At 38.4% G+C, this 21660-nt stretch overlaps 3 protein-coding genes across 3 annotated transcripts in view; 1 reads left to right on the top strand and 2 right to left on the bottom strand.

Moving 5' to 3' along the window:
* The window catches only part of LOC131292904 (rho GTPase-activating protein 26), a 35906-nt gene extending 29800 nt beyond the window's left edge, over nt 1–6106 (bottom strand). Inside the window, exons 1-2 of the mRNA XM_058321001.1 lie at nt 6048–6106; nt 4915–5089 (exon numbers count right to left, since the gene is read on the bottom strand). Coding sequence (XP_058176984.1) covers nt 4915–5071 — 157 coding nt within the window. The 5' untranslated portion in view covers nt 5072–5089; nt 6048–6106. The remainder of the gene's footprint in view (nt 1–4914; nt 5090–6047) is intronic.
* A 6999-nt stretch (nt 6107–13105) lies between these two features.
* LOC131292832 (probable ATP-dependent RNA helicase DDX10) lies at nt 13106–15474 on the bottom strand. The gene has a single exon (XM_058320918.1). The coding sequence runs from the start codon at nt 15456–15458 to the stop codon at nt 13146–13148; it is 2313 nt and encodes a 770-aa protein (XP_058176901.1). The 5' UTR covers nt 15459–15474; the 3' UTR covers nt 13106–13145.
* A 2880-nt stretch (nt 15475–18354) lies between these two features.
* Nucleotides 18355–19577, top strand: LOC131292882 (ubiquitin-conjugating enzyme E2-18 kDa). The gene is made up of 4 exons (XM_058320975.1): nt 18355–18381; nt 18628–18723; nt 18942–19128; nt 19191–19577. The coding sequence occupies exons 1-4, from the start codon at nt 18355–18357 to the stop codon at nt 19340–19342; spliced, it is 462 nt and encodes a 153-aa protein (XP_058176958.1). The 3' UTR covers nt 19343–19577.
* The last annotated feature ends 2083 nt before the right edge of the window (nt 19578–21660 follow it).

Raw genomic sequence — 21660 nt, 5'->3', positions numbered from 1 at the left:
TGAAGATACTTGAGGGTATTTCCCAAATTATTGTTTAACTTTTATAATTTTAAAAATTCATTAAGTATGTTAGTTTGAGGTTCCAAAAAATTTCATCCGTCACATCTACAACCATTTATATGTGTAGTTCATATATTTTACATAGAAGTTGGCTTTTTCTGTATTTTAGTACCGATATCTTTACTCTTAGATATACCTAAATGAAAAAATGAAATAAAGATACACCTACTTGAAATTTTTTGGAATGTTGCATAAAATATTGTAAAAATTAATAAACTCTCAATCGCTTCATGCTATCTTCATGCTTCAATCATGCTTCAGCTGGGAACAGAGTTTTGTCCGTTATTTTATTCTTTTTCCGTCGGAAATGCTGTTCCTAGTAATTATTTTATGTGTCTGTTCGGTTTTATCTATTCTAAGGATTGAGTTTTTCCATAACTCTCACTTTTACTTAGCTTTTGTTGTATCTCGAATCACACACATAGTCGAATAGAAGCGGATCAATAAACGTGTTTATGGAGCACATTATCTGAACAAAATGATGTACAGTCAGTATTCGACTTACGCGGATAATGGGGACCAGAGAAATCCGCGTATCTCGAATAATGCTTGACACATAGTTTATACTAGGAGTTAAGAGATCGAGCTCTTGTGTACATGTATCATAGAATATAAAAAAATACTTTGTCCGTTAATATGAATGCAATACAGGCATATTCGAATAAAATAAATTGCAATAAACGAAATAAAAAGCGTAAGTTATGCAAATGTGTAATTTACATATTTGTTAACCTGTGGTCACAGCTTTCCGCAACCGCATGCGGTTGCGTTTTTGATCTGTCAAACGAGCACAATTTTTTGGCAAAAATAATACTTTAATGTTTGAATACACCACTTATATGAGCATACAATCTCATTAAAGTCTACTAGGTACAATATTTACTGTTGACATATAAAAACGCAAGAGTCTGCGGCAAGAATCAAACTCGTTTGATTTTTTAGTACAGATACCGCAAGGTCTTGCGTCTGCGGTGACAGCCCATGACAGCTCCTATCTCTCCCATGGGAAAAAACGTAACCGCATGCGGTTGCGCAAAGCTGTAACCAGGGGTTTAGTGTGGTTGTACACCTCAGGAATTTACATCGATGTTATAAACCCAATCTACTGTCAAATTTTGAAAACCGCGTATTTCCGAATCCGCGTATGTTGAGTACCGCGTATGTCGGATATCTACTGTATAGGCTGATTCGCACGTCGGCAAGTGCAAGTGGCAAGTAAGAAGGTAAGTGGCAAGTAGCCGTTCGCACTGTAGCAAGTACTTGCCGGTAACTAAACCACTAACACAAGTAAACAGAAAGTTATGAAATTTAATTTACCAGGATTTGATCTTCAATAAATAAAAAGATCGATCATTGATGCAATAAAATAATATTTCTGTAATATAAGTCGTAAGTTATCCTCTAAAAATGACGAAAATGAAACAGTCTTTGTTTGACAACTTGTATTTACACGAGTTGTCAACCAATACATCCACCTACTTGCCTGAAAAATAGACTCTGTTCTATTCCAGTGGCAAGTAGCTACTTGCCACTTGCTACTTGCTAGGTCCTGATTCGCACGGGGTAGGTACGCGGCAACTTGCCACTTGCACTTGCCACTTGCCGACGTGCGAATCAGCCTTATAGCATACTTGTCCGCGGGGGTCCACGACAGCCGAGCGGTAGCGCCGGTTAGAAAATCGGCCCATGAGCGCCGGGGTTCACCACCTCGACGGCGTGGGTTCCCAACCGAGACCGGACCCTCCCCTGTACGAGAGGACTGACTATCCACGTACTACAACAGGGAAACAAGTCTCGTAAGCCCTTAACGGGCATGCATGACCAAGAGGTCGTTACGCCAAGAAGAAGAAGAAGAAGAAGCATACTTGTATTTAATATTAGGCTGAGATTTTAAGACCTACACGTAAGGCTTAAATGTTTAAATTATAGAATTCGTGTTTCCGAATGAAACAATCCTATTTCTAAAACATTTTTGGAAAAAAGATTGAATAAATTTCTGAAAATTTCAAGCAATTCAGTTTCAATGATCAATGATATGTATACTGAAATACAGAAAGTTCAAACTCTTATCTAAAATGTTGCAGCAACAGAGGTTTGGGTCATAGATGTGAAGGGTGAAATTTTTTGAAACCTGTAATTAACATACTTAATTCCAATAAATTTCAATAATTTTTATTCGCGTTTCTCGGTTGATATCCCTCAAACGTTCAACCGGACTACCCGGGTAGCCCATACATTTTGTATGGGAGATTCCGTTTTCTTGAACTTAAGACTAAATATCTTTTTATTGAGATGACGGATCGATTTGAAATTTTCAGTGAAGATACTTGAGGGTATTTCCCAAATTATTGTTTAACTTTCATAATTTTAAAAATTCGTTAAGTATGTTAGTTTGAGGTTCCAAAAAATTTCATCCGTCACATCTACAACCATTTATATGTGTAGTTCATATATTTTACATAGAAGTTGGCTTTTTCTGTATTTTAGTACCGATATCTTTACTCTTAGATATACCTAAATGAAAAAATGAAATAAAGATACACCTACTTGAAATTTTTTGGAATGTTGCATAAAATATTGTAAAAATTAATAAACTCTCAATCGCTTCATGCTATCTTCATGCTTCAATCATGCTTCAGCTGGGAACAGAGTTTTGTCCGTTATTTTATTCTTTTTCCGTCGGAAATGCTGTTCCTAGTAATTATTTTATGTGTCTGTTCGGTTTTATCTATTCTAAGGATTGAGTTTTTCCATAACTCTCACTTTTACTTAGCTTTTGTTGTATCTCGAATCACACACATAGTCGAATAGAAGCGGATCAATAAACGTGTTTATGGAGCACATTTTCTGAACAAAATGATGTACAGTCAGTATTCGACTTACGCGGATAATGGGGACCAGAGAAATCCGCGTATCTCGAATAATGCTTGACACATAGTTTATACTAGGAGTTAAGAGATCGAGCTCTTGTGTACATGTATCATAGAATATAAAAAAATACTTTGTCCGTTAATATGAATGCAATACAGGCATATTCGAATAAAATAAATTGCAATAAACGAAATAAAAAGCGTAAGTTATGCAAATGTGTAATTTACATATTTGTTAGTGTGGTTGTACACCTCAGGAATTTACATCGATGTTATAAACCCAATCTACTGTCAAATTTTGAAAACCGCGTATTTCCGAATCCGCGTATGTTGAGTACCGCGTATGTCGGATATCTACTGTATAGGCTGATTCGCACGTCGGCAAGTGCAAGTGGCAAGTAAGCAGGTAAGTGGCAAGTAGCCGTTCGCACTGTAGCAAGTACTTGCCGGTAACTAAACCACTAACACAAGTAAACAGAAAGTTATGAAATTTAATTTACCAGGATTTGATCTTCAATAAATAAAAAGATCGATCATTGATGCAATAAAATAATATTTCTGTAATATAAGTCGTAAGTTATCCTCTAAAAATGACGAAAATGAAACAGTCTTTGTTTGACAACTTGTAATTACACGAGTTGTCAACCAATACATCCACCTACTTGCCTGAAAAATAGACTCTGTTCTATTCCAGTGGCAAGTAGCTACTTGCCACTTGCTACTTGCTAGGTCCTGATTCGCACGGGGTAGGTACGCGGCAACTTGCCACTTGCACTTGCCACTTGCCGACGTGCGAATCAGCCTTATAGCATACTTGTCCGCGGGGGTCCACGACAGCCGAGCGGTAGCGCCGGTTAGAAAATCGGCCCATGAGCGCCGGGGTTCACCACCTCGACGGCGTGGGTTCGAATCCCAACCGAGACCGGACCCTCCCCTGTACGAGAGGACTGACTATCCACGTACTACAACAGGGAAACAAGTCTCGTAAGCCCTTAACGGGCATGCATGACCAAGAGGTCGTTACGCCAAGAAGAAGAAGAAGAAGAAGAAGCATACTTGTATTTAATATTAGGCTGAGATTTTAAGACCTACACGTAAGGCTTAAATGTTTAAATTATAGAATTCGTGTTTCCGAATGAAACAATCCTATTTCTAAAACATTTTTGGAAAAAAGATTGAATAAATTTCTGAAAATTTCAAGCAATTCAGTTTCAATGATCAATGATATGTATACTGAAATACAGAAAATTCAAACTCTTATCTAAAATGTTGCAGCAACAGAGGTTTGGGTCATAGATGTGAAGGGTGAAATTTTTTGAAACCTGTAATTAACATACTTAATGAATTTTTTAAATTATTAAAGTTATACAATATTTTGGGAAACACTCTTAAGTATCTTCACTGAAATTTTCAAATCGATCGGATGTCTAGATAAAAAGTTATTTAGATTGCAGTACAGGAAAACGGAGTCTCCCATACAAAATGTATGGACTACCCGGGTAGTCCGGTTGAACGTCTACGTAGGTAACTTTGGTTGAACGGGTGACGGTTAACACGTTAAGCGCTATGCCCAAATTGCACTACTTTCCGTTCTGCCAGCAATTCGTAGAAACGCCGGCCTACCTAACGGGTTCTGTCGGTCCAAGCAGACCGACGCCGGCTTATGGGGAAGAACACTGTCGGCCCCGCGGGGCCGACGTAGCGCTTAACATGTTAAACACGAAATAAATATTCTACACAATAACAGCATGGTGAATGTGCAAGCTCATTTCACCAATGGACCTTATTTTACTCGCACGTCATTCTCCAGTTTGACAGTCCAGTGACTTCGCCATGTTGCCATTGGTGTCCCATGTGAAAGCGCAGTAAATATCGATTTTTATTTTATTTCGTGAAAATAATTCGTTTGAAATTTTTTTCAGTGCAAAAATTCAGTGCATCAGAAGCCAATAATAAGTTTTTTTCCATTTCAATGTCTACTTACTTTTGGCAGCGGCAAGCAGGTCCTTAATTTCTTTGATGATGCGTTTAATTTGTTGGCTGGTTTTTTCCAATTCTTTCTCATGTTTGTTTAAATTTTCACGAAAATCGGGACTGTCGATCAAACAGTCGATAAATTCCAACGGTTGTAACTTCACCATTTTTCTGTATCAACACGCCTAGTACGGTATGGGGATGAAAAATAATAATTGCAGATAAGCATTTTAAGGCGCACGTTAGTATGTAACAGAATGCAATCATATCCATGGATTTTTGCTATTTAAGTGATTGAAGTGGATGGATTGAACACATAGTCCCAGTAAATCATTTATTCACTGAAATTTTTGGAGAATCAAACCTTCTTGGGCGGTGGTGAGCTGTCTTATTTTTTATCGCAATGTTTTGCACACAAATACAAGTAGCAAGATAAAATCACGAAACACTAATTACATACAAGTTGTCATCGCATGCCTTACAAAAACAAGAATTGATACATTCAATGCGAATGTAAATGTAAGCGAATAGTTAGGTTATTCATAAAGGCAAAACAAAATGTTTATCTTGGGAGACAAAACACTTTAGCTATGAATTTATGTGTTCCTTCACTATGGCAGAACTTAATAACAAATTGCAAAAAAAATATTGAGTATGAATGCAAACAGTACATACGTTGCAACCTTATAATGATCTCTTTTATGCTTATCCGCATTAAAACCAGAGCTGTGTTGTTGTTTTCATTACGCCTGTGAATGTATCCAGCTGAGGTTTTTTCTTCTTTTTTCTAGAAACACTCATGCACTTGATGACATCGTCAGCTATCAATGCAAACCACACAGAAGTAGTTTGCTATCTATTTCCTAATGCATGATCCACTACACCAATATAATTTCACACAAGATAACAAAATGCTTTCAATCACGTAAAATGTAAAACTCTCATATGACAACAAATTCACAATACACATCTTTGTATGGCCTTTCAAAGCAACCATTCCAGGTAAACGTGTACCATGGGAAAATGGGACAATATGGAAAGACAAACGATTTAAACTACTCCCTTCTACACTATTAGCAAGTTTCCCTCTCTTATATCTCTTACAAAGAATCAAAAGCAGAAATTCTTAAGAAAAACACCTACAGCACAGCAATATCACACTCCATTTAATATAAAACAAGGAGCTAGTGTTGGCAGAATCGGGACTCGGAAGACTCGAAGATTCGATCCCTAGACGGATTCTAAGGATTCGAATCCCATTTGACGGATTCTAATAGCGTGACTACATCAAGCGTACCGTACAAAGACAATCAACAGACAGGTCGGGTCAAAGCTGTTTTTTGCTCCACCATTGTTGTGACAGTTGGTTAAAAAAGTGTTTACCAAAATTTCCAGCATACTTGTAGTATGCTCCGCCAAAATCTTCGCGAAATAGGTAGTTGGTAATTCTAGATCACAGTATCCATGGTCTTACGGATAGAAACTGCTCTTCTTTGTGAAATCATGGGATATGGACCCTTTTGCTCGCTGTGATTGCCGAAATTAAGTGTGTTGGTCTGCCTTATACGCAGCCTTCCTTAAGCACATATTTCGAACACCTCAATTTCTTGTTCTGTTGATGAAACATACCAAATATGCAGTTTTACTTCATTGTTCGTAAGAAGTAAACAAAATTTTAACCGTCACCCGTTCAACCAAACCTACATACGTAGACGTTCAACCGGACTACCCGGGTAGTCCATACATTTTGTATGGGAGACTCCGTTTTCCTGTACTTAAGACTTAATAACTTTTTATCTAGACGTCGGATCGATTTAAAATTTTCAGTGAAGATACTTGATGGTGTTTCTCAAAATATTGTATAACTTTAATAATTTTAAAAATTCACTAAATATGTTAATTTGAGGTTCCAAAAAAATTCACCCTTCACATCTATGACCCAAACCTGTGTAGCTTCAACATTTTAGATAGGAGCTTGCATTTTCTGTATTTCAGTATACATATCTTTGATCATTAAAGCTGAATTGCTTGAAATTTTCAGAAAATTATTCAATTTTTTTCCCAAAAGTGTTTGAGAAATGTTCAATGTTCAAGTAGGAATGTTTCATTCGAAAACACGAATTCGATAATTCAAACATTTATGCCTTACGTATAGGTATTAAAATCTTAATCTAATATTAAATACAAGTATGCTACACATCAATTTGTTCAGAAAATGTGCGCCACAAACACGTTTATTAATCCGCTTCTAGTCGACTATGTGTGTGATTCAAAGTACAAGAAAAGCTAAGTAAAAGTGCGTGTTATGGAAAATATCAATCCTTAGAATAGATAAAACCGAACAGACTTATAGAAGAATTACTAGCAACAACATTTCTGACGATAAAAGAATTAAATAACGGACAAAACTCTGTTCCCAGTTTGAGCATGAAGGTAGCATGAAGCGACAGAGAGTTAATTAATTTTTACAATATGTTATGCAATTTTCCAAAAAATTTCAAGTAGTTAAGTATTTACGAGCAAATATATCAGTACTAAAATACAGAAAAAGCCAACTTCTATGTCAAATATATGAGCCCCGCTACACGACCCGAAAACTCAAAAACTTCTCGGCGAGAAGAGGGGAACAACCGAGAAGTTTGCGTCAAAAACTTTTCAGCTCCGTGAGCTGAAAACTGCACCCGAGAAGTTTTTGGCAGCTAACCGAAAACTCAAATGCGTCAGAAGAAGAAGACGAAAAAGAAATAAATGTAAACATACAGTGACCGGCAGGAAAAAGTGCCCACTTCGAATTTTATTGATTTTCGCTCAATATTTTTTTCTCAATCCAACAAAATATACTGCAAGTATTTTTCGTATATTGATTTACATATTTCATATAAGATCCACTTATGAGTAAGCGAAAACAAACATATTTTGATTTTGAGAAAAAAATAATAAAAAAAAGTATCTAAAAAAACAGTGACAAGGAAAAGTGCCCACTTTGAAATTTCGAGTTTTGCATAAAGTTTTACATTGAGGGCTAACCAATTTATTGCGTTTTCATATTTTTCAGGTTTGTTAGCACTATTTCTGCCATTTATACACGTATGATCACGTGTTTAACTCATGTTTGGTTGTAAATATACAATTTGTTTATATTAGGTTTAGGTATCTCATTAATTTGAGTGTTACAAGAAATTAAATAGCATAAAATATGTTTTATGGCATTTATCTACATTAAAGTAACTTATTCAAAGCACGAAAACCACAACGCAGCGGTAGGAAAATTCATAGTTACATTTTAAACGCACCGATCGGTGGAGGATCGCCCTCGTAGAGGAGACAAGCGCGAAACAGATGCGCGCATGGACGCTAAGATCATTCGTGAGGTCAAGAAAAATTCAAAAGTAACTGTCAGGGAGATCTTGGAAATACTTCAGCCATCAGTTTTTGAAAGAATTATCCGTCGCCGGCTTGTTGCATACGAGTTAAAGAGCAGATTTGATAGGAGGCGCCCTTATATCAGCAAGGCCAATAAGGCCAAGCGTCTTAAGCTCGCTGAGGAACATGCTGCTGTGCCTCTAGACTACTGGATAACGGTTCTGTGGTCATACGAATCAAAATTTGAACTTTTTAATCGAAGATGGCATGAACGTATACAGTGCAGATCGAAGGAGGCAATGCTGCAGGTTCGCCACATCCAGGGCACAGTATGCCATGAAGGAGGCAATATGATGGTCTGGGGTTGTTTTTCGTCCAGTGGAGTGGGGAGCCTTGGGAACATTAACGGTGTTAAGATTGCAGATTACAACATAAACATCCTGCAACAAAATCTGGAGATTTCACTGATCCTGACGGGTCTTGAAGAGAAGTTCGTTCTCCCGGCTGGGGCAAGTTCCACGCAGCCCGGCGGGGCCAAGTTCGACATACTGCCAAGAAGACGAAGTCTTTCTTCCCGTCTTGTCGGACAAAACTGTTGAAATGGTCTCCTCAGAGCCCGGAAATTAAGAATTTGTGGGCAGTTCTCGATGCCAGGGTGGACAAAACTGATGTATCGAATAAAAACGACAATTTTGAAGCTCTAATGCGCGCTTGAGAAGAATAAAGTCCCCAAAAACTAAAAATCCTAGTAGAAAGCATGCCAAAGCGCCGTCAGCAGGTTGTAAAAGCTAAAAGAGAACACATAAAATATCAAAATGCATTTATTATTTCTTATTTTTATGTATAATAATGAATAACTGAAGTGGGCACTTTTTCTTGTCACTGTTTTTTTAGATACTTTTTTTTATTATTTTTTTCTCAAAATCAAAATATGTTTGTTTTCGCTTACTCATTAGTGGATCTTATATGAAATATGTAGATCAATATACGAAAAATACTTGCAGTATATTTAGTTGGATTGAGAAAAAAATATTGAGCGAAAATCAACAAAATTCGAAGTGGGCACTTTTTCCTGCCGGTCACTGTAACAAATCTCAAAAACAAAATAAACGAACATATGGTGATAAATTTACGTGTTTCTTTTGTAGTTACGGTTAGTTAATATTTTGTTATTTTATAGCTAGAATATCAATTATAAATTCACTATAGATCAGGGGTTCGCAAAGTCCGGCCCACCAACTGATTCCAAAATCTAAAAGTTTCAAAAAGTTTAATGATAAAGATTAAAATATTTTATTCTACCACTTTTTATGTAACTTGAGAACATCAAAATCTTCCTTCTTCATGCGAAGAAAGTTAATTATAGTTTCATTTGCTTGCTCTGCTACAGTATTGTCCAGCAAACGGTTGCCATCTTCTTGCCTCCGCACAATACGCCTGTTGCGTTGTTGCATGTTTTGGGTACTCAACTCGATGACCCGCGATAGGGTAGTTAGCCACACTTCAACAGATTATCCATCTTTTACTTTTTGTGTGAATTGAAATAAGATCTTGTTTGCTTTGAAGGAAGATTTTTGAGTTAACTGAAAAATCAAAAACAAAAACCTCGTTGCGCCGCAAAGTTTTGAGTTTGCGGCTCGTGTAGCGTGGCTCACAGAATTGGTACCACAAAACGCGGCTACACGAACCGAGAAGATTTTGACGTAAACTTATACGGTTTTCGAGTTCTCGGTTGGAGTTTTCGGTTCGTGTAGCGGCCCGGTATGAACTACACAGATAAATGGTTATAAATGTGAATGGTGAAATTTTTTGGAACCTCAAATTAACATACTTAATGAATTTTTAAAATTATAAAAATTATACAATATTTTTGGAAACACCCTCAAGTATCTTCACTGAAAATTTCAAATCGATCCGACGTCTAGATAAAAAGTTATTAAGTCTTAAATACAGGAAAACGGAATCTCCCATACAAAATGTATGGACTACCCGAGTAGTCCGGTTGAACGTTTGAGGGGTATCAACCGAAAAACGCAAATGAAAATTATTTAAATTCCTTGGAATTTTGTTTTCTTTAGCAAGACGTTAGAAAATGAGTTTTTCTAGGCATTCTAAAAATTTCATGCCGATACGTCAATGCAATCAAAAGTTAGAACAAAACAAAACTCTGAAAACTACCCGGGTAGGCGGTTGAACGGGTGACGGTTAACCAATTGTCAAAAATTTTCCCACGGTTTTCGGCTTTTTACATGGTATGCTGCGACCTGTCTGTTGATTGACTTTGGTACCGTACCAAAAAACTGGTAAGGGCTCCTTCCACGATGCGAGTATGGTAGTGAGTATGGTAGTGAGTATGATGAGTGACGGGTGCTTCGACACTCTTCATACTCACCAGGCACCCATTTTCATACTCACTACCATACTCACCATTCCCGGCATCGCCGGGAGTATGGCTGATATGGCTGACGACTGTCAAATGACACAAACCTGGCAGCAGAGGCAATGACATACAGAAGCATGGTGTAAACGAGGTTGAATACTTCAACATAGGGTGGCATGTTGTCTTTTCGGTCATACGTCCTAATGTGTCAGAGAAATAGCCACCGAAGTTTAAAAACCTTTTTTTTTCAAATCTGCTAAACAAATGATGTTAAGTCGTTCTATATTAAACAATTTATGTGTTGCGACTGAAAGTAGTGGTTTACGAGATAAATTTTACAAGTATTGTTATTAAAATATGTATCCTCAAACTAGAATAAACTATAAAACAAAGTACTAGATATATTTAGTACGACCGAAAAATTGCAAAAGCGATTGCAACTGATTAAATAATCCAATTCTTCCAAATTCCAGCTGTAATCAGCTTTAACAATAATTAAGAAACACCATTACGCACCTTGAAAAAAAATTGTAAACTAGTGTATGAGTCCCTCGTAGCCAAATATTTCAATGTTATGGCAAGCCGCACCCGTGGCTCGATCGGTTCGCGCATGTTGGTAGTTTGTCGAACTATCCGTGGGGCAACTAGCGACAGGATATAGTCGAAGTCCACTTTCGACATGCGCACGAATTGAAGCACCGTTTCCTCTACTCTGTTTTCCAAAATAGTTGTAAGGAATAGGTCATCATTCTGCCGGCATAAAAATATGTCGTTCATCCACATGCGATGACGGCGGCGCTGATTTTCAAGCCGATTGCGTTCTCGACGCATTCTCCGCAATACTTGGAGGCGGGCTAAATTAGTCATGGCTAGTGCCAGTTGTTGTCTGATGTTTGAATCCATTGCCACTGGTACACTAACGATTGCAAAACTTAACTGACCGACGCATTCAAGGCCGACAAGGCTTTCTGTGATTCCTAACCATATCTACACTATTGACCAGTATTTTAGCACATGCTAAATTTCAGGTTCTAAGCTGTACTAGAGCTTTTCATGTGTATTTAACGTCCACAACCGAAAGTTTTTTCATCGTTTTCTTTCTTATAAATCAAACACAAATGGTAATTGGTGAAATAAAGTTTATTTAAGAAGCTAAAGAACAAATTGGTAAATTCATTCAGCAATGGATATTAGTAACATGCGCTTAACAAATCACCCACACTGTAGCATTCTTTGTCGGATCCATCAGCTGGTGCGCCATCTGTCAACATAACCCATACCATTCTCGCCCATACTCACCTGGCTTCGTCCACACGGAAGCATACTCACCCATATACGGTGCGCGTTTTTGACATCTGTCAAAAACTCACTACTAGAAATCCGGCCCATACTCGCATCGTGGAAGGAGCCCTGTACGCTCCTAGTGTCAAAAACCGATTTTACTGTCAGAATCGAGCGATGCAAGTGTAATCAAGGTGTATAAATTAGAAGGAGAAGTCGTCTAGTGTAAAATGACATTTCATGACTTGACATAACACTTCTGCGGTATTCATATGGGTTTTGAGGGGGGGTATCGGAAAAGGATTAGGCTTTTGACATAACTCTTCTCAAATATGGCACCCCTTCCAAAGCGACATAAAGTCACCTTCTATATTTATACACTGTGCATTACATAAAGTAAATTGTGTCAGTAAATTATAATAAAAAATCACTGTCAGTTAAATTTTAACAAAAACATTGCAAATACTCACCAGTGAAATAGTTAAGGGCCGTTTCCACACAGCGAGTATGGGTCGGATTTCTAGTAGTGAGTTTTTGACAGATGTCAAAAACGCGCAGCGTATATGGGTGAGTATGCTTCCGTGTGGACGAAGCCAGGTGAGTATGGTATGGGATATGGTGACAGTCGTCCTGGGTATCGGCCATACTCCCGGCGATGCCGGGAATGGTGAGTATGGTAGTGAGTATGAAAATGGGTGCCTGGTGAGTATGATGAGTGTCGGAGCACCCGTCACTCATCATACTCACTACCATACTCGCATCGTGGAAAGAGCCCTTTACATTTTTTATTTGCATACACACCAACTTATTGTTATTTTTTGTGTGGTTTTTTGATGATAATGTTGGTACCTTTAAAATAAATACAAAAAAGAATAGTGGCCAACTCATAAATAAGGTGCTAGTACGACATGCGGGCACTTAAAGTGCACCAAACGGCAAAGAAACCTAACTGTCCGATTTTACTTGCGTGTTCGCTTTTCGGGTCTTCGCCCACATTTTGGTCCGTATCTCAGTAAAACAATAGATTTTGATTCCGTTTTCAATTTTCTTACATAGAGGAAGAGTTGATGAAAAGAAATGTATACGTTGAAGGTCAACATTCGGTTCCGGGAATGCTGTAGGCTTGCGGAAACAGAAAAGTCGGATTCAGACCAAGGAAAGATAATAACAAAAGGAATATCAATTTAACAGCTTTTATTTTAATTAATAAAGGAAATTTAGACTAACAGTTTCATTACCAATTCTTCGGCTTCATTCAACGTTAAATCCTTAGCCTTTTGCAATAATATACGTTTCTTTTTAGTTGGATGTGAGTCAGTTGATTTTTCTTTTTCTGAACAAGCTCCAATGGCAGATTCATCTTTTTGTGTATCGATCTCTCCATAAATTTTTTCTGGATCCGGTAACCAATCAAGATTGACGTTTTCATCACTGCTGAAATCTTCATTGAGGTCCTCTTCGCGATCTTGGTCGGCTTTACGTTTACGCTCTTTTTCTTTCTGTGCGTTTCGTTTAGCTTTTTTCAACGACTTATAGCGTTCCTTATCAGCTGCATCTTGATTTTGAAGTAGTAATCGAGCTTTTTCTATGTCATACCGTTCTGTCGCAGATTCTGGTTCACCCTCAGACACTGGCATGCCATCGGCATTAAACAAGGTATGTTTGCTAACGACGAATGATTTCTTGACCATTTTTGCTTTGGAAATCCGCTTTTTAGCTGTGCTCGCTGGTTCTACCGACATTGAAACGGTACAATTTTGTTGATCAATACTATCGTCTGCCTGATTTGAGTCGTGGTCCATGCGTTTAATTTTAAGAAATTCTTCTTCATCACTTTGTTCTTCAACGCTATCGCCGCAGTCGATATGAATATTTGTAGTTTTGCTAACAGAGTTTTGTTTTGCAGAAGGTGCTAACTTGTTTTTCATCATAGCACGGTTGAGAAAACGAACTCGAGGGGTAACGTTTAATCCAAGTGACCTGGCATATTCGTCTAGCTTAAGTTTCTCCAGTTGGAAAATTTCCCTATTCTTCATCAATGCGACCGATTTAACGTATGCTGTAAAGGCACGTTTGGCACATTCTTTCAGTTCGGGCGATTGAGCTAAAAGTGATTGAATTTTTACCAAAGGAGAAAATAGCTGACGATCATCGATTTTTATCTGTTTGATCGGTATTTTTTCAATTGCAAGCGACTCTAACATGACTGGTACTTCATGAGGTATTAGAACGAGTAGGTTCTCTCCGCTCGCATTTAGTCGAGCAGTCCGCCCGGCACGATGTATATACTGGGTGACATCTTCTGGACAATCCATCTGTACCACCCAGTTCACTCTAGGAAAATCCAGACCACGTGAAGCTACGTCGGTTGCCAACAAACATACGTTACTGTTCTTCCCACAAAATTCAGAATAGATTTTATTCCTTTTTTCCTGGTTCATCCCTCCGTATAGAGGTAAAAGCAAACTTGCTGGACGTAACTTCTTTAAGACTTGATAAAAATATTTCACCTGCTTGCAGGTAGCAAAGAACACAATGATTTTTTGTTTTGGATGAGTTCGTAAGAAAGACCATAGCACAGTAAGTTTCTCATGCAGTTCAACTGTCACGTAGCTCTGCTGCAGCTTCACAGGTGTTGCGATGGCTTCATGCTCGTGAGGAGCTATACAGCGAGGATCTTTGAGATTTACACGTGCTAAATCGCAAACGGATTTGGTTTGAGTCGCCGAAAATAGCAAGGTTTGTCTTATCTGTGGCAGATTTTCCAGGATTGCATCCATTGCAGACTTGAAGCCCAAATCTAAGCACCTGTCGGCTTCGTCCAAGACCAATACTTTCAAATTTGTAGCGTCAAAAAGCGGATTCTGATCCATGTGTTGCAACAATCGTCCTGGTGTGCTGATCATCACGTTAAGATTATGAAGTAGATTTCGTTCGTGTTTCAAATTTTGTCCACCGATAATGAGACCTGTTGTAATATCGTGATGGCTTCCAATCTGGGCCATCGTTTCAAATATTTGCAGAGCCAGTTCTCTTGTTGGAGTTATGATGAGCGCACCTAATCCATCCAAGCGAGTCCATTTCAGAGTATACAAGCGTTCTATGATCGGGATGAGGAATGCCAATGTTTTCCCACTTCCAGTTTTGGCGGCCGCTAAAATATCCTCACCACGCAGTCCGGGTAGAATGCAGTTACGCTGAATTGTTGTAGGCTTGATGTATCCTGCCTCAGACAGCCCGGTGAGCGTTTTCTTCGATAAAGGAAAGCTTTTGAATGTTGTCACTTCTTCGGGGTTGACATTGTTTTGATAAAGTTGGAGCAATGATTTGATTTCAGCTTCTTCTTCCTTTACCGAGAACTTCAATGTAGATCGCATAACTTGCCCACGCGATGTTTGACCTGCTTCATCGTGGTTGTTAGCATTTTTATCAAAATATTCACTATTTTTCCCCGTTTTACTAGCTTGAGCTACACTTCTGCCTCTATTTTTGGTTTTTCTCGCGAAATTAACGTATCGTCCTTTATTCATTTTCGTGACGACTCTAGCGTGTTCCAAACCGGGTTTATGACAAGCGTATTAATGACAGCCTCAGGATTCGGATGATTTGAAGATTTCATCTTTTGACGAATATTTGAATTCGACGCAGATTCGATACCAGTATTTGTCAGTAACTCAAGGTCCACACTACAGCGCGACGTCCCGTTTCAAAAGTAGCCCAGTTTCGGCAGAACAATCGCGCAAGCCAAGCGCGACAGAGGTAGGGGTTCATGATGAAATATGTATATACCTTCTACGGTGGGGCAAAATAAATTCGTTCTGTTGTCTGTCTGTTTAAGTTTGTTTTCTCAGTGAATTTCAAATGTGGAAGCGCCAAACTCACTCAGGGTGAGTTTGAACAATTTGACAACCAGGCATTCCTTATGTTAAGGAAAGGAAAGGAAGATATAAGAGGATTTTTTCCTTTCCTTTTCTTAACATAGGAAATGCATGGTCACATTTTTAAAGCTACGTTTGGTAAAAAGATACAGCTATTACCGCATTGCATGCATGGTCACATTTTTAAAGCTACGTTTGGTAAAAAGATACAGCTATTACCGCATTGACGGCAGCAGTTCGGACCTCTACGGCTAACTCGGGGTCCACACTACAGCGCGACGTCGCCTGACAGGAGCTGAACTCCATATAAAAAAAAAACCTTGCGCGATGTCGCGTGAATCGCGCTAGATTTTTTTTGCACGGAGTTCAGCGCCTGTCAGGAGATGTCGCGTTACGCGACGGTGCAGTCTGGAAAGCGTGAATGACAAAGCTCCCGTGTACCGAGGCCGAGGCTGTATACCCTTATTAGACGAGGGCTTTTTCTGTCATCTTTGCTCAGAATTTTACTGACAAAATAGGCTTTTGACATAAAAATGCTGTCTGCTCGTGTAATAACGCAAAGTTCCACAAAATGGGTTTTGCAGCAAATTGATCATTTTCATGCTTGAATTTAGCGTATTGTTCAACCTAGAGTAACGAACAAAATCGGTTGCAAACAACAGAGCAAAAAGTAAACAAATCGCCACTTTGACATAAAAATTCTAGTCGAAAGAAAATCGAAACTGGTCGTGCCCGGTTCCGATTTTCTGACAGCAATATTGCTGTCAATGGCCATTTGACACTATCTTCAACGTTACTCCAAGATTACTAGAACTAGAGGTCGTCACACGACGTCCAGACTGCAGCGCGACGGTGCAGTCTAGAAAGCGTGTCACAGCTTTTCATGTCTCTTTACCTTGTTGGTACTGATGACTAAAATGAACCAATTTTGAGGTTAGAATTGCCAGGTGTTTTAGATACACAGATAGGTGTTTGTCTTAAAGTTCCAACAAAATAGATTTTCTGATACAAGAATCGTATGGTTGGTAGCAGTCGATCAGTATAAATGTGTTTTACATCCTGGTTTAGCTGTGTTTTGTTACAGAATTGAAATCAAACGTTCATTACGAATGTTTGTTTTGAGTATCATTAATTCCCAGATGGCGCTATGTTTACTTGTCAAATCGTTCCACATAAACCAACCTTGGGAGTAACCTTGTATAAGACCAAAACAGGGAACGATTGTCAGAAATCAATTTCAATATGACTGCAACGACCAGGCTTTTGAGCTTATCTCTCTTAGAACCCACCTTGGTTGGAACTAACATCAAAGGAAAAGAGTCGCAGCATACCATGTAACGACCCAAAAACCGTGGGAATATTTTTGACAGTTGATTAGATTTTGTTTACCTCTTACGAGCAGCTATAAAAGTGGAGTAAAACTGCAAATTTGGTATTTCCACAGAGCAAGCAATTGAGGCTTCCGGTATATGTTCTGGAGGAAGCTGCGAGTGAGGAAGACCATCACACTTAATTTCGCCAATCATGGCTGCTCAGAAAAGCAGTTTCTATCCATGACCGCGAGACCATGGAAACTGTGATCCAGAATTTCCATTTACCTATTTTGTTTAAGAGATTTTAGAAAAGATCTCCAGCATACCGGAAGTATGGGAGCTATCGGATACGTTTTGCTCTATCGATCGATATGGTATATCGACCAACAAGTGTTCATTTTCAGGATACTTGGTTCACTAAGCAATCGTGAACGTTGAAAGTTATCTATCGATATAGCAGTGGATAAAACGGCTGTCAAACGCGAACAAATTTGTCGAGTAGTTGCTATATCGATAGATATTGCTATCGCGAACGCTAAAAGATGAACCCTATCGATCGATATACTATCCACTGCTATGGACCAGTCGATAGCGAGTTAAAATATCATTTTTAATGATGATACACTAAAAAATCAACACGAATCCACAATAACTAACACCAGTGAGCATCACAATTCCTTATTTCTAGCAAAATCACTGATTTTATTGATTATTTCTTTTCATCTGATTTCATCTGTTTACCAAATGTATCACTTGAGCAGTAAAAAAAGGATACTTGGATCCAGCTGGATGACGATTGTCTTTCATGCGATTTTTACATCCATAGAAAAGTAGCTAATTAGCAGCCAGAAAACTGGTTGCCTTATCGACCGATAGATTTATATCGACCGATACAGAAAAAGCGTACGCGATGCAAAATTCTAGTAGATAACTTTATCGACCGATAAAAATGCATCGATCGATTGGTGAAACCTACTTCGTTCGCGATAGGCATCTATGTTTGTACACACTTTTCCAACCAACTATCACAACAATGGTGGTGCGGAAAATAGTTTTAATCCGACCTCTCTTTTTACTATTCTAGGTTGGGACGGATGCATACGATCCGTAAACACAAAGCCGAACCTAGCTGAATAAGCTGCCAAAGGCTCGTTGGCATGTAGCCGCTGGGTGCAGTATAGTCCGCGCAACACTACTGACTGGCTGTCAAACCTTTATTTAAAGTACTATCCAAAATGGCAGCAACACGACGATTGCAAAAGGTAGGGTTTTAATATTTTTAACTCTCCCGCCGCTACTGACTCGGCATCAAATTTATCTATTTTGTATAAAACAGAACACATATCACCGCGTAGGTTTTGTTGATGTAATAGATTTCGGAGGTGTTATTCATCTTGTCGACTGTTGCGCTCAGGTCCCTTGAATGATACATTATATGAAATAATGAATAGTCGGACGCGGTATTACGAAGAATTTAAGCAATGCCATAAAAAGCATATCTCTTGCAGGAGTTGGCAGACATTCGTGGCTCATCATTGAAAGCATTTCGCGACATAGTGGTGGATGAAGCGAACCTCCTGCTATGGTCTGGCTTGATTGTGCCGGTGAGTATGATCCTGATAAAGTAGTTATGTGTCGAAACAGTGCGTTTCCAATTCCGTGTATAGCAAAGGTATTAGAAGACACACTGCGAGACTCTACCTAGTGGATTTACAATATTGCTGATGTAAAGTTTTATCCATCTGTTGCCGAATTCGAACTTAGAGAACGGCTGTGGTTTTATGGTTTTTTTTATGATATCACTTGTAATATTCTTTTTAAGGATAACGTTCCGTACAATAAAGGGGCGTTCAGGATCGAAATCAACTTTCCTGCTGAATATCCATTTAAGCCGCCAAAAATTTCATTCAAAACGAAAATATACCATCCAAATATCGATGAGAAGGGTCAGGTTTGTTTACCAATCATCAGCGCTGAAAACTGGAAACCTGCCACCAAAACGGACCAGGGTATGTAATAAGCGGGGCATTGCGTGTTTATGACTTTCAATTGTTTGTTTTCTCATTTTTAGTTATTCAGGCGTTAATAGAACTCGTAAACGATCCGGAGCCCGAGCATCCATTAAGAGCAGATCTTGCCGAAGAGTTCTTGAAGGACCGTAAAAAGTTTATAAAGAATGCGGAAGAACACACCCGGAAGCATAGTGAGAAGCGGCCGGAGTAGTTTTCATTTTGTTTTTTTACTGCTGATGTACTCAATTGTACATTGACGTTGATGTTGATCAAAGAAAATGCTTATGTGCGTTATATAACTATCAACATATTTCAATAAGTTACTTCACCGTTCTTTAAATCAATTATACGTTCGCAAATGAATTATTCGGAGTAAGTCAAACTGCAAAACAAAGAAAAGAGCGACAAACGAATGTCACAGCTAATAAAAATCGAATAGATCAATATTTATTTAACTAATTTCATTTTTTGTGGCCTTATTTGTTCCAAACAAATGCATGCAATCGATCTATGGTTCCAAAACGTTCCAGTTTTAGTTCTAAACCAAACCGAATGAAATTGTTAAATCCTAACGTGGTTACTTTTCTCCAGATCTATTATATGCATAGTATAGCATAACAAATGGAAGAGTTCGACTAAGTGGTAGACTATTTTCATCGCAGTTGTACAAATAAAGTAAGAATCCAAATGTTGGTTCGAAAATCTATATAGAAAAGCTATCGGTCATAGTTGATGGAGCGTCTAAGTTGACATTTTGAAACTAAATGATTTTTTTGTGAGTTTTGTGTAGCTGAGGCTTTTCAAAGTTGAATTTCTATTTCCGTGCCGATTTCTATTCTTTTTTGAGGAAGAAATGTATTTGTCAAACGCGTTTGGCTGTAACCGCGTGACCAAATTAGGCGTACCATACCAAAAACTTGGTACGGTCGAGCTCCAGAGTACAATACCAAATGCAACCCAGCACTTCTGGGTTGGCTGACGATGGTGTGCTCGAAAGAGCTCGATGAAGTGCTCGACTTTTCATATTGGTAAGAACGGAAGGTAAGAATATTTTAGAATCATGATGGAGTTTAAAACTGTTATTATTATTTTTCCGTACCATAATATTGTTGAAACATGACAACTTTACTCCATGGATGAAAATAATGCGCTGCAACTGTCGTTACAACCAGGCGTTAACAAACAAAAATACTCGTTCTCTTTTCATCGTTTTTTTTTTCTTTTATAATAATTGATACGATGTATTTGCTTAAAAATTTTCTACCCGCTCTGTTGGTCATAGTTCTTAATCCAACAACTATTACGTTTTGAAAGAAGTTATGCAGCATTCAATACGTTGATAAAAATATTCTCATGATTTCTAAGTCGTGAAACAATGTGGTAAAACGAATCTTATTGTTTTTATTTGCCTGGAAATACTATCTGTAACCGTAAACTGCTGGATTCAGTTTGAATACATAAGGTGAGCAGGACAAAGCATAGAGTTGGAGTGAGAGGTTTCGTGACTACAGGTGGAATCGCATCCCCCTACTACCCTACTACCAATTTTGAATGAACTCAGGCCTATCTCCGTGGATCGGAGCGAGACGCAGCGACTGACTTATGCTCCGTCGCATTCGTGCTGCAGCACCGAAATTTTTCAACCCGCTCTTGAGTGAAACTTTGCATGAAAAATGAAATAAAGCGAGGGATGGAAAGCATAAACCGTTACAGTTTGAACGGAAAGTTTATTTTTGAACTTTGGATGGCACCGGTGCTGCCACCAACGGTAGAACATTTTCCATTGTAAACAATATTGACGCTTTCAAATCTATTATCGATGCACAATAAAGAGAAGAAATAAAACAAACATAGCTCCTCAATGGTTATTCCTAGCCAAGTGCATCATACAGACAAAAGATAGTCGCACTAAATACCTATGCAATAATATTTATATCATCTCAATTGCCTCAGAAATGATTGTGTTTTATATGATCAAAGATGTATGATTTCAAAAGCATTCGAAGCATTCTCGTGCGGTCTCTTCAAGGCAACACTTGATAGAATAAAGAAATGTGGGAAAGTTTTCATTTACGTTATTACAAAATCGTATAAGTCTTACATACTTATAATGACAACGAGAAAATAGACAAATATTATTCAATTTATTGATGATATTTATCTGTTAGCTCGGAATGATCTGTTTGCGCATGCACTTGCACATGCATATCAGCAATTTCAGCGCTAGAAAAACAAATTAAAAGTTTGCTAGTTGCTGGCTCAAGATATGTTCTAAGAAGGGTTCCTACCATTGCTACCGCTGTACGTTTTACACCTGTGAATAAACGAATGCATATCAAACTAACATCTTCTTCTTCTTCTTCTTGGCGTAACGACCTCATGCCTACCCGTTAAGGGCTTACGAGACTTGTTTCCCTGATGTACGTGGATAGTCAGTCCTCTCGTACAGGGGAGGGTCCGGTCTCGGTTGGGATTCGAACCCACGCCGTCGAGGTGGTGAGCCCCGGCGCTCATGGGCCGATTTTCTAA

The sequence above is a fragment of the Anopheles ziemanni genome, unplaced genomic scaffold (genome assembly GCF_943734765.1).
Source record: "Anopheles ziemanni unplaced genomic scaffold, idAnoZiCoDA_A2_x.2 scaffold_12_ctg1, whole genome shotgun sequence".
In the NCBI taxonomy this organism is placed as follows: domain Eukaryota; kingdom Metazoa; phylum Arthropoda; class Insecta; order Diptera; family Culicidae; genus Anopheles; species Anopheles ziemanni.
This window is presented reverse-complemented; position numbering and strand designations above follow the sequence as displayed.

Coding starts and splice junctions, on each gene's coding strand:
- LOC131292882 (XM_058320975.1), top strand. CDS start 18,355: ATGGCAGCAACACGACGATTGCAAAAG. Junction 18,382..18,627: donor CAACACGACGATTGCAAAAG/GTAGGGTTTTAA, acceptor TATCTCTTGCAG/GAGTTGGCAGACATTCGTGG. Junction 18,724..18,941: donor GGTCTGGCTTGATTGTGCCG/GTGAGTATGATC, acceptor ATTCTTTTTAAG/GATAACGTTCCGTACAATAA.
- LOC131292832 (XM_058320918.1), bottom strand. CDS start 15,458: ATGAATAAAGGACGATACGTTAATTTCGCGAGAAAAACCAAAAATAGA.